General features: G+C 55.0%; 6 protein-coding genes across 6 annotated transcripts; 1 reads left to right on the top strand and 5 right to left on the bottom strand.

Moving 5' to 3' along the window:
* On the bottom strand, window positions 1-896 carry BDY24DRAFT_402961 (uncharacterized protein). The gene has a single exon (XM_076642309.1). The coding sequence runs from the start codon at window positions 656-658 to the stop codon at window positions 188-190; it is 471 nt and encodes a 156-aa protein (XP_076492700.1). The 5' UTR covers window positions 659-896; the 3' UTR covers window positions 1-187.
* BDY24DRAFT_216114 (uncharacterized protein) lies at window positions 679-2,682 on the bottom strand. The gene is made up of 4 exons (XM_076636537.1): window positions 1,520-2,682; window positions 1,148-1,441; window positions 815-1,043; window positions 679-769 (listed from the first exon to the last, which is right to left on the bottom strand). Exons 1-3 carry the CDS (start codon window positions 2,549-2,551, stop codon window positions 960-962), a joined length of 1,410 nt encoding a protein of 469 aa, XP_076492699.1. The 5' UTR covers window positions 2,552-2,682; the 3' UTR covers window positions 679-769; window positions 815-959.
* Window positions 2,683-4,982, bottom strand: BDY24DRAFT_215743 (uncharacterized protein). The gene is made up of 7 exons (XM_076636536.1): window positions 4,534-4,982; window positions 4,447-4,460; window positions 3,738-4,370; window positions 3,528-3,596; window positions 3,394-3,399; window positions 3,055-3,284; window positions 2,683-2,964 (listed from the first exon to the last, which is right to left on the bottom strand). Exons 1-7 carry the CDS (start codon window positions 4,557-4,559, stop codon window positions 2,815-2,817), a joined length of 1,128 nt encoding a protein of 375 aa, XP_076492698.1. The 5' UTR covers window positions 4,560-4,982; the 3' UTR covers window positions 2,683-2,814.
* BDY24DRAFT_402954 (uncharacterized protein) lies at window positions 4,584-6,936 on the top strand. The gene is made up of 4 exons (XM_076642308.1): window positions 4,584-4,901; window positions 4,985-5,187; window positions 5,298-5,608; window positions 5,701-6,936. The coding sequence occupies exons 1-4, from the start codon at window positions 4,875-4,877 to the stop codon at window positions 6,489-6,491; spliced, it is 1,332 nt and encodes a 443-aa protein (XP_076492697.1). The 5' UTR covers window positions 4,584-4,874; the 3' UTR covers window positions 6,492-6,936.
* A 9-nt stretch (window positions 6,937-6,945) lies between these two features.
* Window positions 6,946-8,211, bottom strand: BDY24DRAFT_402948 (uncharacterized protein). The gene is made up of 4 exons (XM_076642307.1): window positions 8,005-8,211; window positions 7,721-7,857; window positions 7,417-7,547; window positions 6,946-7,322 (listed from the first exon to the last, which is right to left on the bottom strand). The coding sequence occupies exons 1-4, from the start codon at window positions 8,141-8,143 to the stop codon at window positions 7,226-7,228; spliced, it is 504 nt and encodes a 167-aa protein (XP_076492696.1). The 5' UTR covers window positions 8,144-8,211; the 3' UTR covers window positions 6,946-7,225.
* Window positions 8,212-8,513: 302 nt separating this feature from the next.
* Window positions 8,514-11,933, bottom strand: FMP42 (Fmp42p). The gene is made up of 13 exons (XM_076642306.1): window positions 11,452-11,933; window positions 11,313-11,346; window positions 11,128-11,155; window positions 10,787-11,026; window positions 10,606-10,680; window positions 10,354-10,519; window positions 9,964-10,256; window positions 9,761-9,815; window positions 9,590-9,684; window positions 9,332-9,506; window positions 9,148-9,231; window positions 8,992-9,070; window positions 8,514-8,888 (listed from the first exon to the last, which is right to left on the bottom strand). Exons 1-13 carry the CDS (start codon window positions 11,892-11,894, stop codon window positions 8,784-8,786), a joined length of 1,872 nt encoding a protein of 623 aa, XP_076492695.1. The 5' UTR covers window positions 11,895-11,933; the 3' UTR covers window positions 8,514-8,783.
* Window positions 11,934-12,039: the final 106 nt, after the last annotated feature.

The raw sequence follows: 12,039 nt of genomic DNA, 5'->3' as shown, positions 1-12,039 counted from the left end.
GGAGAGACGAGAAGGGAAGGGAAGGGAAGGGAAGGGAAGGGAAGGGAAGGGAAGAGGGAGGAGGTCGTCAGTTACGCGTCTTCCAACTTCCATTCCTCGTTCTCCTCGCACTCCCCTCTTCCTCCTCTCTCCGACCCTTTCAAAGGCTCTCGATCGAGAGAGAAGAAAGAAGTACGGAGAACAAAACTCACCAATTCAAACACCCAACCTCCTCCCTCTCGCACCCACACCCCAACAGCTTCCTCCTCCCTTTCTGAATCTCACCCTGCAACCCAACCCTCAACCCCTCGCCTTGTCCTCTGATCCCCCAGACGTTCTCCGCCTCCAAAACCCTCCTCTTGACTCTCAGCGATCCGGAGGAAGGATCGTCGTTCTCCGTTCGGGTGAAGACGAGTTCGATGGGCGACGCCGACGAAGGGAGGGAAGCGACGAGAGCTCCGCATCCGTGTTGAGTCGACGAGGAGGAAGCGGAGGACGTGGGTTGGAGGAGGGGGTTGGGGAGGAGGTAGGAGGAAGGTCGAGAAGCGGAGGAGGAGGAGGAGGTGGTGGGAACGGAAGGTTGGGGTTGTTGGTGGTGCTGATCCTCGACGCGTCGTCGTCCTCCGCACCTCAATCCGACCCTTCCCGCTTCTTCTCCTCTTTCTCCCTCCTCTCCCATCTTAGTCGTCGCCGCGGATCCACCTCTCTGCCCTCCCCGTCTCAACCTCGGCTCCGAAGACTCCCACGCCCACGTCTCCGCCAACGCGTCCTCCTCCTCCTCCTCCTGCTCCTCCCACGAAGCTCTCCTTCCTCCTCCTCTCCTCCCGAACGACACCCCTCCCCTCTCCTCCTCCTCCTCCTCCTCCTCATCCACAACAACCCACGAATCACTCTGCCCCTCCCGCTGAACCCTCCTCCTCCTCCTCCTCCTGCTTTCGCTGGGTCTCGTCATCAGGTCGATTTGAGCTTGGACCTGAGCTTCAACTTCCGTCAACCCTTCCCTCCATCGCACCTCCGCCGCGCTCACTTCCCCTCCAGATCCTCCAGCCGACAACGACGAGGAGGGAGCGTGGGAGGCAACGACGTTGGGCCGAACTCGAGGGAGGGAGGAAGGGTCGTGCGAAGGAGGGAGAGGGGATCGGGTTCGATTTCGATCGGGATGGAGGAGTTGGTCGAGGGCTTCTCGTTGTTGACGATGCGCCTCTCGGGTGTGTTGTTCGGCTGCTACTTGTTCTGCTGAAAGGCGGGATTGGGACGAGGTTTGGGTTGGAGGGAGGATCGGTCGAAGGGAGATGGGATCCTCGTCGTCTTCACTCCCGTCGGACGGCTCGTGTGGTTGTTCAGAGGGTCCTTCGATGACGATCCCGCATCCTCCACAGTAGGAACCTCCGACTGGACTGTCGATGTGAAAGATGAGTGAGTTGCAGGAGGAGCAGCGACGACTCTGACGAGGAGGAGGAGCCTGGGTTCGAGGAGAAGAGCGAAGGTGAGCTCACGAGCTCGGAAAGGAATCAAGAGGGGGAAAAGAAACGAGACTCACCGACTCTGCAGACGGTCCCCTGTCCCGAGAATCCCTATCCCTTTGCTGCGACGACGACGACGACGAGGAGGGAGGTGGGAACGAAGGGAACGGTCGAGCTCCGAGTGCGCCTGAGAGAGGACCGGATTCGAGCCAGCTGAGAGATTCCCTCGTTCCTGTTAATCGGCTTGTATCGACCCAAGGACGAGGAAGGGACGGAGGAGGAGGAGGAGGAGGAGGAAGAAAGAACGGGTAAGGCGAGCTCTCTCGTTCGGAGGTGGAAGCGAGGAAGGTGTTGGATCCTGGTTGTCCCACGGTGGTTTCCTGGTAGCTCGTTCCGTCGTCGTCCGAGTCCCATTCGAATCCTTCTCCTCCGTGGTTGAGGTAGGTTGGGTCAAAGTCTTCCGGAGAAGGGGATTGAGCTCTTCGAGTCGTCGTCGTTGTCGTCCGTGGAGCTGCTCCTCCCGCGGCTTCCCTTCTCAACCTCTCATCCTCCAGAGCAACTCGTTCATCGAACAGACCTCCACGAGCTGCTGAACCACGTTCGCTGGGTCGAGCCATGATGGAAGAGTCGTTTCCTTGGTTCGAAGAACGAGGAGGAGGAGGAGGAGAAGAGCCACTGGAGAGTGGACGACTGGGTCCTCGACCGTTCCGAGTTGTTCTGGCGTGGTTGAAGCGTTCGTCGTCTTCTCGAAGGGCTTGATCGAACCTCTCCTGAGGGGACTGGAGGGTAGAGGTAGAGGTGGAGCGTCGGTTGGAAGTGGGAGGGAGGAGTGGGGAAGGGGAGCGAGTGAAGAAGGAGGGCAGTCCAGAGCTCGAAAGGGTAATGAACGCCAAGGAACCCGATGGAGGAGACATGCTGAGACGAGGAGGAGAGGGTAGAAGGAGTTTGTCTTCAGAGAAAAGAAAAGAGAATAGAAGGATTCGTTTGAGGAGAGGGTGGTGGTTGGAGGAGTGGAGCGAGACGATCCCGTCTCCCTCTTTGTTTCGTTTTCGTCGTCGTTTTGTTTTTCCTCTTTCTCGCAGAAGGTGATGGTTGAATTCTAGAGACATAACAAAGAGCAGTCACGAGAAGATAGAAGGAATCGAAAGAGTAGAGAAGCGGGCAGCGTGGGGAGACTCGAGTCAATCAGAGAGGGGGATATCGAAGGGAAGGGAAGAGAAAAGAGAGAGAGTCCATAGAGAAAACGATAGTGAGAGTGAGAAAAGCTAGAAGCTATACGAGAAAGGGGATCATACCGACCAAGCAAAAGGAACGAAGACGAGAAGAGAAAGGAAGCACGAACGAAACGAGAAAACGAGAGGGAATGCAACCATCATCGACCTCCGTAGGGATCTCCGTATCTCGGTCCTCCCTGTGGTGGCCTGGGACCTCCAGGTGGCGATTGAGGAGACTGAGGGTAGTTGGCGTAGCCGTGTTGAGGTTGAGGAGAGTATTGGTTCGGCGAGTATTGGTTGGGGTTGTACTGAAGCGAGAAGAGGACGCGCACGAGATTCGAGAGGTCAGCTCGCGTCCTTCGAGCTCAACGTGGAAGAAAAGAGGAAAGAAAACTCACCCTGTCGATATCGGGCAGCCTTCCTCCAACACCTCTGTCGTCCTGTCCTCCGAAAGAAGCAACCGAAGACATGGCCGACTGGTTGAGGAACCCAAGCCTCTCGTCCCTGGGTCCTCCGCCGCCAGCGTGAAGGTTGACCTGAGACGTCGAAGGAGGACCGGCAGGGAAGTTGTTCCAGGGTTGGTTTCCGGGAGGAGGACCGGGTCGACCAGCACCAGCGGCTCCAGGGTCTGAAGAAGAAGAAAGGAGAGGGAGGAGGAGGGAGGAGGAGAGGTCAGCCAGCTTCCAAGAGCGGTGAGAGAGACGGTGTGAAACCTGGAGAGGAAAGAGGCGACGAACAGAATTCTGGGGTGATGAAGAAGCGAGGATAGAGAAAAGAGATGAAGGCAAAGGGGTTAGTTCAGGAGGGAAGGGAAGGAGAAGAAGAGGAAGGAGAAAAGGGAACGATCAAGGAGGTGAGCGAAGGAACGTACGGTTGCTTCCTCCCGAAGGGAAATCTGGAGCAGCTCCTCGACCACCATCTCCGTAGCCAGTCGAGATGTCTATATCATCATCAGAACGAAGCAGATCGAAAAGGTTGTCAGCTCTTTCATCGTCTTTCTCTTCACGCCAAGGGCTCGTCCCGTTCCTTCCCTCCTCCTTCATCAGAACAAGCTCAAAACAAGAAGAAAACGAAGACTCACATTCCCTGTCCCTGGGGTTTGGCTCTTCCTTCGCACTGTAAGTGCTCAAAGGACTCTTTGAGTTCCTAGTCGAAGTCGAAGGAGGAGCGAGGGTGGTTCTTGAACGAATGGAGCTCGCGTCGTCGTTGTTCCCTCCTCCGTAGAGCAAGCCCTGTCGATGCTGCTTGAGCTCGTAGTCGTCCACGGGAGCCTGGTTCCAGAACCTCGAGAATCTTGCTGCGTTACGAGAGTATCGAATGACCCATCCGACGAGGAGGACGGCGAGGGAGAGACCGACTGGGAGAGGGAGGGGAAGAGAGAAGGGAGAGGGGAGGGAGGGAAAGAGGGTGAGCTTGGGTCGCCTTGTCCTTTTCAAGAACGAAGAGGAGGCAAGACTCACGAATTCCGAGAACGGTGTAGGCGACCTGGAGGAGAAGGGGACAGAAGTATAGATGGCGAGGGGAGAGACGGCGAGAAGAAGTAGCAGGAAAGGAGAAAAGGGAGGAAGCGGTGTGGTCAGGGTGTGCGTACGAACGTCGTCTCTCCTTCTCTTCCTTCCCTCGTCCTTGCCAGACCCAAACAGAGGACTCACGATGAAATCAGTAGCTCCGTAGACATCACAAGGCTTCCCACGGTTGTCGAACGACTTTCCATCTGCAAAAAGCGGGAGGACGAGATGAGGAACGAAAGAAGGCAAACGGGAGCGCGAAGGAAGGGAGGGAGAGCTCACAAGGGTTGTCGTTTCTATAGGAGAAGAGAGAGTAGTACAGATTAGTGACCGAGTAGAGACGGAGGTGAAGCGAGTGTAGGTACTCACTGTAGCCAGCAAGCGTTTTTTCCCATGTTTGTCGAAAAGTGAAGGAGGTCGTGGTTGAAGTTGAGAAGGGAGGTCAGAGGGAAAGGCGCTGGTTCGTCGGAGTTTCAATCCTATTTTGCGGGAGTATTTTCGATTCAGAGAAAGCAAATCTTCTCGATCGAGAGCAGCCTGCAGGATGTGAGCTTTCTATGGAAGGAAAAAAGTGAAGTCAACGAAAGGAGGAGTCGGCTTCTCTCGTGTCGATCTCGCTTCCAAACAACCCATTGAGCACTCGCTTCTCTCCCCTCTCTCCTTCAAACCACCACTCAGACATCTTGCAGATCTCTTTATTTACAGCCACCATGCCTCCTGTAGAACCTCAAAACCTAGTGAGCACTCCCATCTCAGCTCCAGATCGGCCGGTCTTCCTCCAAAGTCGTCGAGCTCACCTTTCTCTCCTTCCCTCTTCCAGGTCGCTCCTCCTTCTCCCAAACCTACAGCCTCCCAGAAAGCTCTAGCAGCAGCTTTTCTTGCTCATCAAGTCGAGGAACTCCAGAACCGAGTTGATGGGATGAACATGAGGGGGAGAGGGAGGGGAGGAGGACCAAGAGGAGGAGGGAGAGGAGGGAGAGGAGCAGGAGCGAGAGGTGGTGCCATGCTCGACGCTGGATTCGGGTGAGTTTCTTGAGCTTTTTCGGTCTCTCGTTGCTACTTCTGAACATATGAGAGACACCTCTTCGGACCCATGCTGACAAATCCTCGTTCTTACGCTTTTCTTCGAGCAGAAACGGCCTTCCTTCCGCTGGGTCTCGACCTCTCTTCGACCCCGACCACCCTCATCCTCCTCCTCCTTCTTCCTCTCACCATCACAACGGTTCCTCTCTCTCTCAAGACCGAGGATCGGATCTCCACCATCATCACGCTCATCCAGATTCTCACCACCACTCGCACACAGATCGTCCTCCTCCCCGCCAGCAGATCTCTCCTCCCAACGGATCTCCTCTGATCATCGACGCCAGCGCTCTCATTCACGCCTTCCCAGTGGTGCGATCTTGGATCAACTCTCGAGAGCACGAGATCATCGTCCCGTCAGAAGGTGAGCTTGACCTTACCTCGTTCGAACCAACGAGCATTTCCTGATCGTTCCATCTCTCTCGTTCGACTTCCCTCTCTTCGCACCCTTTCCAGTCCTTCACACTCTCGACCTTCTCAAGAAAGGAGAGTCCCCACTCTCCTCCTCGGTCCGCTCTCTCACTCGATACCTCGAAACCCATCTTTCCTCACCACCTCGCCCTTCAAACTCCTCCTCCGCCTCGACAACTCCCAAATGGACAGGTCTTCGCGTCTCCCTCCCCTCGGAATCCTCGCCTCCCGTCCTCCTTCCTGACGAGACCCCACCACCACCACCTCCAGCACCACCATCAACCGAAGACGCACCAGCAACCTCTCCGTCGCTCCCTTCCTCAACTCCCCGACCTCCTCCTCCTCTCGAACTCTGGACCTCCAACATCCTCTCCGTCCCAACCCACTTCCTCTCGACGCCCTCCTCCTCCTCCCAAAAACCAATTCTCGTCCTCTCTTCCCCCTTTCCAATCGACGATCCCTCCCTCAACGACCTCCTCGAGCAGGAAGACCCGTACCACAATCATCTCCGAGCAGAAGGGACCGTTCTCGCTTCCGTTGCGGAGAAGTACGGCGTTCAGACGTTCTGGATCGAGCCTGTTCCGCTTAGAAGTGAGAACTTTGGTGGAGGAGGGAGAGGGAGAGGACGAGGTGGGAGTGACAGAGGCAGAGGGGAGGGAGAGCGCGGTGGAAGGGGAGGAGGACGAGGAGGGAGGAACGAGGAGGCAGCTGCTGCTCCTCCTCCGGCGGTGAAGAAGATGGTTTTGATGAAGAGAGGGGATCCGGTGGGTGGGAACGGAGGCGGAGGAGCGGCACCACCTCCAGTGATGAGGCTGATGAAGAGGGGAGAGGAATAGAACTCGTTTGGTTGGAATGGTTCGTCCCAGCTCTCTCGACGACGACGCGTGGTGCTTCGAGTTGGACGTTTCGCTGACTCCTGCTTCCGTCTTTTCGTCGTCTCCTGTCCTCGTTCCAGGTTCCTCACTTCCATCATCCTCGCAGGAAACCGATCGTCGCGGTCGTCTTCGCTCTCCGACCTCGGACGCGACCTTTGCTCGATCTCCTGCCCGTCATCGTCGTCGACGCGCTTCCCCTCAGCAACAATAATCAAAACTTAGTTCAGTTGTGTAAAGCGCTTCCTCGTCGTTGGCTGGGACCTCACGGTTTTCAAAACAGGGAAGAACGCGTCTGCCTCGTCGCATCCCGTCGCCTCTCTTCTTTCGTTGTCTCCCGACTACCTTTTGTCTCCTAGTGTTTAGCGTTTACTTCGAGAATACGAAGCCTCTTCTTCATTCCTCTCTCTTTTGCACATTGAAAGTTCAGCGGTCTTCTCATCTTCCATCACACCACGAACACTAAAGGCAGAAAAGCGTCTAGTCCACGAAAGTCTCGAGAATGGTTCCAACTCCTCCAAGCACACCTCCAACAGTTCCAGCAGCGTGCTCAGCCGACTCGACAACACCTCCGGTAGACTCCTCCTTGTCCTTGGTGTCGTCGAAGGCGGGGTCGTCACTGTTGAAGGAGAGGAGGGAGGGAGGGAGGGTGATGGAGAAGACGAAGAAGAGAAAGAGGGAGCGAGAGAAAGGGTCAGTCAAAGCTTGACGAGCGTGAGTTCGAGAAGATATACGTACGCGCTAACGATTGAAGGGTTGAGCAGAGGAGCGATGGCGAGGGTGAGCTCTCGAGGCCTGGAGGAGGAGGGAGAGAGAAACAGCGTCACACGATCAGCTTCTCGTGCCTTCAAACGAGCACAGAGGAACGAAGAAGCATAGAGCGACTCACTTGACACCCAGACTGTTGGCGAGCTCCAAGATCTGGTTGTGAACGGAGGGAACGCCTCCAGTAGGTCGAGCGGCAGCGTATCCCGTCGCGCTGCTCGCGGCTGAGGAGAGGGAAGAAGAGGTAGCTTTTTGCTGTTGAGAAACGGAAAGAAAAGGGGAAGAAGAAAGTCAGCTCAACATGCGAGCGTACGAATGAAGCATGAGAGCGAGGATGGGAGGAGAGGAGCGGAGATGGGCAGAGGAGGAAGAGGGAGAGAGAGGGGAGGGTGAGAAGCTCATGAGCTCGAAGAAGAGATGGGACGAACGTCGTTGATGGAGATAGCCTCAGGATGTCTTCCTCGCATCAAGTTCCACCATCCTCCGACCTCGGCACTCTGGACGGAGAGCCTCCAACCGTAGAAAAGGCAGACGGCGAGTCCAGCGAGAACGAGCTTGGAGGTGACTGAGAGAAGGAAGGCGAGCGGGAGGGAGGAGGAAAGGTCAGCTCTGCTCGTTTCGTTTCGACTCGAGCACCACCGTTCCTTCTCACGAGCTGAGAACTCGAGCAGGTGGGCAGAAGGAAGGAAAATGAATGGATCGCTCGACTCACAAGAAGTGAAATCCTGCTGCTTCAGCTTCTTTCCCTGAGGAGCAGAGGTCGAGTGGTCGACACCGTCGGAATCAGTATTCGGGGCGAGAGTCGAAGTAGCGTTGGTTCGTTGACGAGTGGAAGTAGCTGGGGCAGACATAGTAGGAGTGAGGAGCTTCGTGGGAGGAGGAAGAGAGAGTTGTGGGTAGAGGGAAGGAAGGAGAGGGGAGAGAAAGAAGAGGAAAAGAGACCCCCCCCCCGGCCGGGAGACGAGCGTCATCGCTTCGCTGCGTGTGTGCTTTTCTTTTCTATAAATTTTCCCTAGTTCGTGCTTTTATGATTCTCTGGGAAGAGGGCAAAGGATTTGCCTAAGGGTTGTATCGACATGATCGACATGAGTTTCGAATGCAGAGCGCGAAGATGGGCTGAGGCGCCGCGTCCTCAGCTCGTCTTGTCTCGACCATCTCTCTCCCTTCTCAGTCTCCACAAGCAAAAAATTGTGCCAGCATCACTCAAAGCCCCTTTATTTCATAGATATCAATCTAATCCCTGGCTCTGAAACTTGTCCCTTTCCAATCTCGGACCGTACAACTCTCTACCTCTCGCCCTTTGTTTCAGTTTGGTTCTGCTCTCGTTCTTCCCGACTCGTTCACCATTTTTTTCCTTTCTTTCTCCTCTCCGCTCGATACCTGGCTAAGCAACATGAAGACGACTACACAAGAAAGAAGGCCGAAAGGGGAGACACAAACTGAACTACGACACGAAAACAAAACGAGAAACTCCAACGACGAAAGGACGTTCTACTCCTCCTCCCCAATCTCCTCCAAAGAGTCAGGAAGCTTCACGGTAGGTCTAGTCCCAGAATAGATCCTAACAGCGAGTGCTCCGCACGAGAGGAAGCCAGCCTGTGCGATCAATCAAAGAACGAGAAGGCGAGGTCAATTTCCGTCGACGCGTCGAAGTCGAAGCCCTTCAGTTCGACGAGGTTTCGTTGAGTTGGGAACTTACGAAAGCGAGCACAGCGTTGACGGGTCTGAAGTCTCCGTTGAGCTGTTCGTGAACGAGGAGGTCGAGAGGGTGGAGGAGCCTAGTGTTTTGAAGGGAGAGGAAGAGCAGTTGAGCGTCGTGAATTTGAACAGAACAGAGAAGAAAGAAAGAACGTACAATCCACAAAGTCCAGAGAGGGTGTTGATTAGTCCGTATACCGTTCCGAAGTTCTGAGTTCCGAAGACCTTCATCGAGACGTCGCTGAGAGAGGAAGGGGAAGAGGGGCGACGTGTGAGCGTGAGCGAGAGGGAGGGACGATTTGTGTGGGAGACTGTAAATAGAGAGAAGCAGCGCTACTCACCTGACGTAGGTATACATCAATGGCCTCAAGAAACTGAACACTCCCAGTCCAACCCAGACGTAGCTCTCCGTCTCGGCCATCGTCAGAATCCCGTAGATAACGCCGAGAGCCATGAGGACGAGGGTGGAAGCGAAGGAGGTCGAGTGATCGAGAAGAACTCCGATGATGGGGATGCCTGATCGTTGAAGGAAGGAAAGAAACAAAAGAGAGGTCAGGTTGTGAGATCAGGGAAGTCCGACGCGACTCGACGGAACGAACCGAGGATGCCTCCGAGAGGAAGAAGAACAGTGAAGGCTGTGGTGATGCGGGAAGCAAGAGCTTCCGAGCCGGTGAAGTAGAGGAATTGGGCGAAGCTGAAAAGAGAGCGGAAGGTTGGCGGTCAGCGAAAGAGGAACGAGTGAAGAAACGAAGAAGAGACAGAGGACGAACGAGGTCTGGATGAGCCAGTTGATTCGAGTCATGTGTACGACGAGGAATATGAGTACTATAAGAGTCGGGAGTAGATAGAGGGATCAGTATCCTGTGTCGGCTTGGAGAACACGAGAGCAGACAAAACATTCCCCGACGCGTCTCGTTCCCTTCGTCTCTTCTTCCCGTCCCTGTTTCGATGGCATCAAGAGAAAAAGACTCACCAAGCACAAACCAACTACTTCCCACCTGTCTCTTCACACTCTCCCCTACCATCTTCCCCATCAACCGATCCGTCCTCATCATCTCCTTCTCCGCTTCGACGGTGGTCAACCTCCTCTCAAACCGGAAACTCGCTCTCGAGAATCCACTCGAGTAAGGATCGACTTCCTCCTCGTCGTCGGCGACGGCGGTACTGTTGGGCAGGAGGGAGGTGTTCTCCGTCGGTGCTGAGGGAGGGGCGGAGGGCTGAGAGTAGACCGCCGAGGGAGCGAGGAGGGATTGTTGGATGATGATGCTACGAGCGAACGTACAGATTAAGGACGAAGAGGTTTAGGTTAGGCTCAAAGATACGAACGAGAACGAAAAGGTCGACTCGAACACGCTGAACTGACATGAGAGGAACAACGAGATAGGCGAGGAAGAACCGTTTCAGAGAGAGAATAGAGCCGAATCGATCGTAGGCGAGTCGATAGATGAGGAAGGGGAAGGAGGAAGAGTCGAAAGCTCCGGTGAGAGCCGAGAGGATGAGACCTGAGTGGGCTGGGAAGGTGTTGCTGACTGCGACGCGTCGAGAGAAAGGTGAGACGAGTCAGGTTGAGGAGAAGAGAGGAAGGAGAGAGGAACTTGGGTTTGAGACAACGTACGATGGAAAGAAGGAAGGAAGATCAAAGGACCTCCTAGGGCCAGAAGGAAGTATCCGATCATGTAGGTATCGATGGCTGAAGATGAAGCGAGACAGAGGTCAGCCCAACTTAACCTCTTCATTCCGCCTCTCTCCTCCCTCCCACCTCCTCAAACCAGACCCAAAGCCACAAAAGTACTCACCTCCCCCGGTGATATTCAAAGCCATCGCACCACATCCCAACGCAAAGAAAACGGCTCCCAGCAAACTCGTCTTCTTCGGACCAGCTCGATCGAGACAGACTCCGATAGGCAGAGCTGCTACGTTCGTGGCGACGGTCGCGTAACTGAAGACAGTGTTGAGACGAAGATCTTGAGCTTTACAGACGTAAGGAGGAGGGGAGGCTTCGCGCTCGGCGGTGGTGCAGAGGTACTCGTAGACGCCTGGAAAGAAGGGAGGGAGAGAGGTGAGCTCGAGCTGTTTGGGCTGATCAAGGAAAGAAGGGAGGAGGAGAGGGCAGAAGAAGAGGTGAAGAAGAGCTAACCTTCTCCGATGAGGACTGGTTTGAGAGCCTGCGAGTGATGGGAGGACAGTGGGAGTCAGTGGGACGCGTCGAGGAAGGAAGGGCAGGAGATGAAGAGAGGGAAGGAGGAGAGTCGAGTCGAGTCCGTCGGTTCTGTTCCCTTCGCTCTCCTCCCTCGTTTCACTGTTGAGGGAGATTTGACTCACAGCGAATCCGAAGATGACTCCAGCCGATAGGAAACTTTGCACCATCGAACGCAAAAGGTAGCAAAGGTGAGGTCGAGAAAGACGAGCCGAAGAGTCGAGTGGTGAGCTGATAAGAAAGAGACTCAGAGTTCGAGCTCACCAAAAGAGCACTCCGAACAGCACTTGAGCAAGTTTCCGCCGAAAGGAGAAGTCGGAAGGGGTGAGCATCCTAGTATGAGGCTCGCCTCGTTGCGAAAGGCGAAGGAAAGGCGAGGGTGATGGTTTGAAGCGAGGAGGGAGAAGAGAAGAGAGATCGACCAAACATCTCCGTCCGTCGGGAGTTTCATGATTTGCTACCGAGAGAAGAAAAATTGAGACTCGAAGACATGGCTGGAAGGTAGGAAGCTGCTGGAAGCTTGGGTTGAAAGGACGGGATGAGAAAAGCTGCTGGTAGAACAGGAAGGAGACCGCGGGCTGAAAGGAGACGCGACGTCCGACGGCTCGGAAGGAAGGAAGAAATGCGTCTTTTCGACCTGTTTTGGGCAGGTTCGATGGATAGTTACAACTCTGTCCAACTGCCAAAAATGCAAGATCCTTTCGCATATTTTCGATGCGCAAGAGAGCCTTCTCTCGACGCCAAAGACGGAAGAGGACGCGAACTTCCCGTCTCCTCCCTTTCCCACTCTTCCTGAAGCTCCGAGGCTCTGGAAATTTCAGATAAGAGTCAAAAAGGCGTTCTATACCCTCT

This window comes from Mrakia frigida, assembly GCF_051309035.1.
Source record: "Mrakia frigida strain ATCC 22029 unplaced genomic scaffold BDY24scaffold_43, whole genome shotgun sequence".
Taxonomy (NCBI): domain Eukaryota; kingdom Fungi; phylum Basidiomycota; class Tremellomycetes; order Cystofilobasidiales; family Mrakiaceae; genus Mrakia; species Mrakia frigida.
This window is presented reverse-complemented; position numbering and strand designations above follow the sequence as displayed.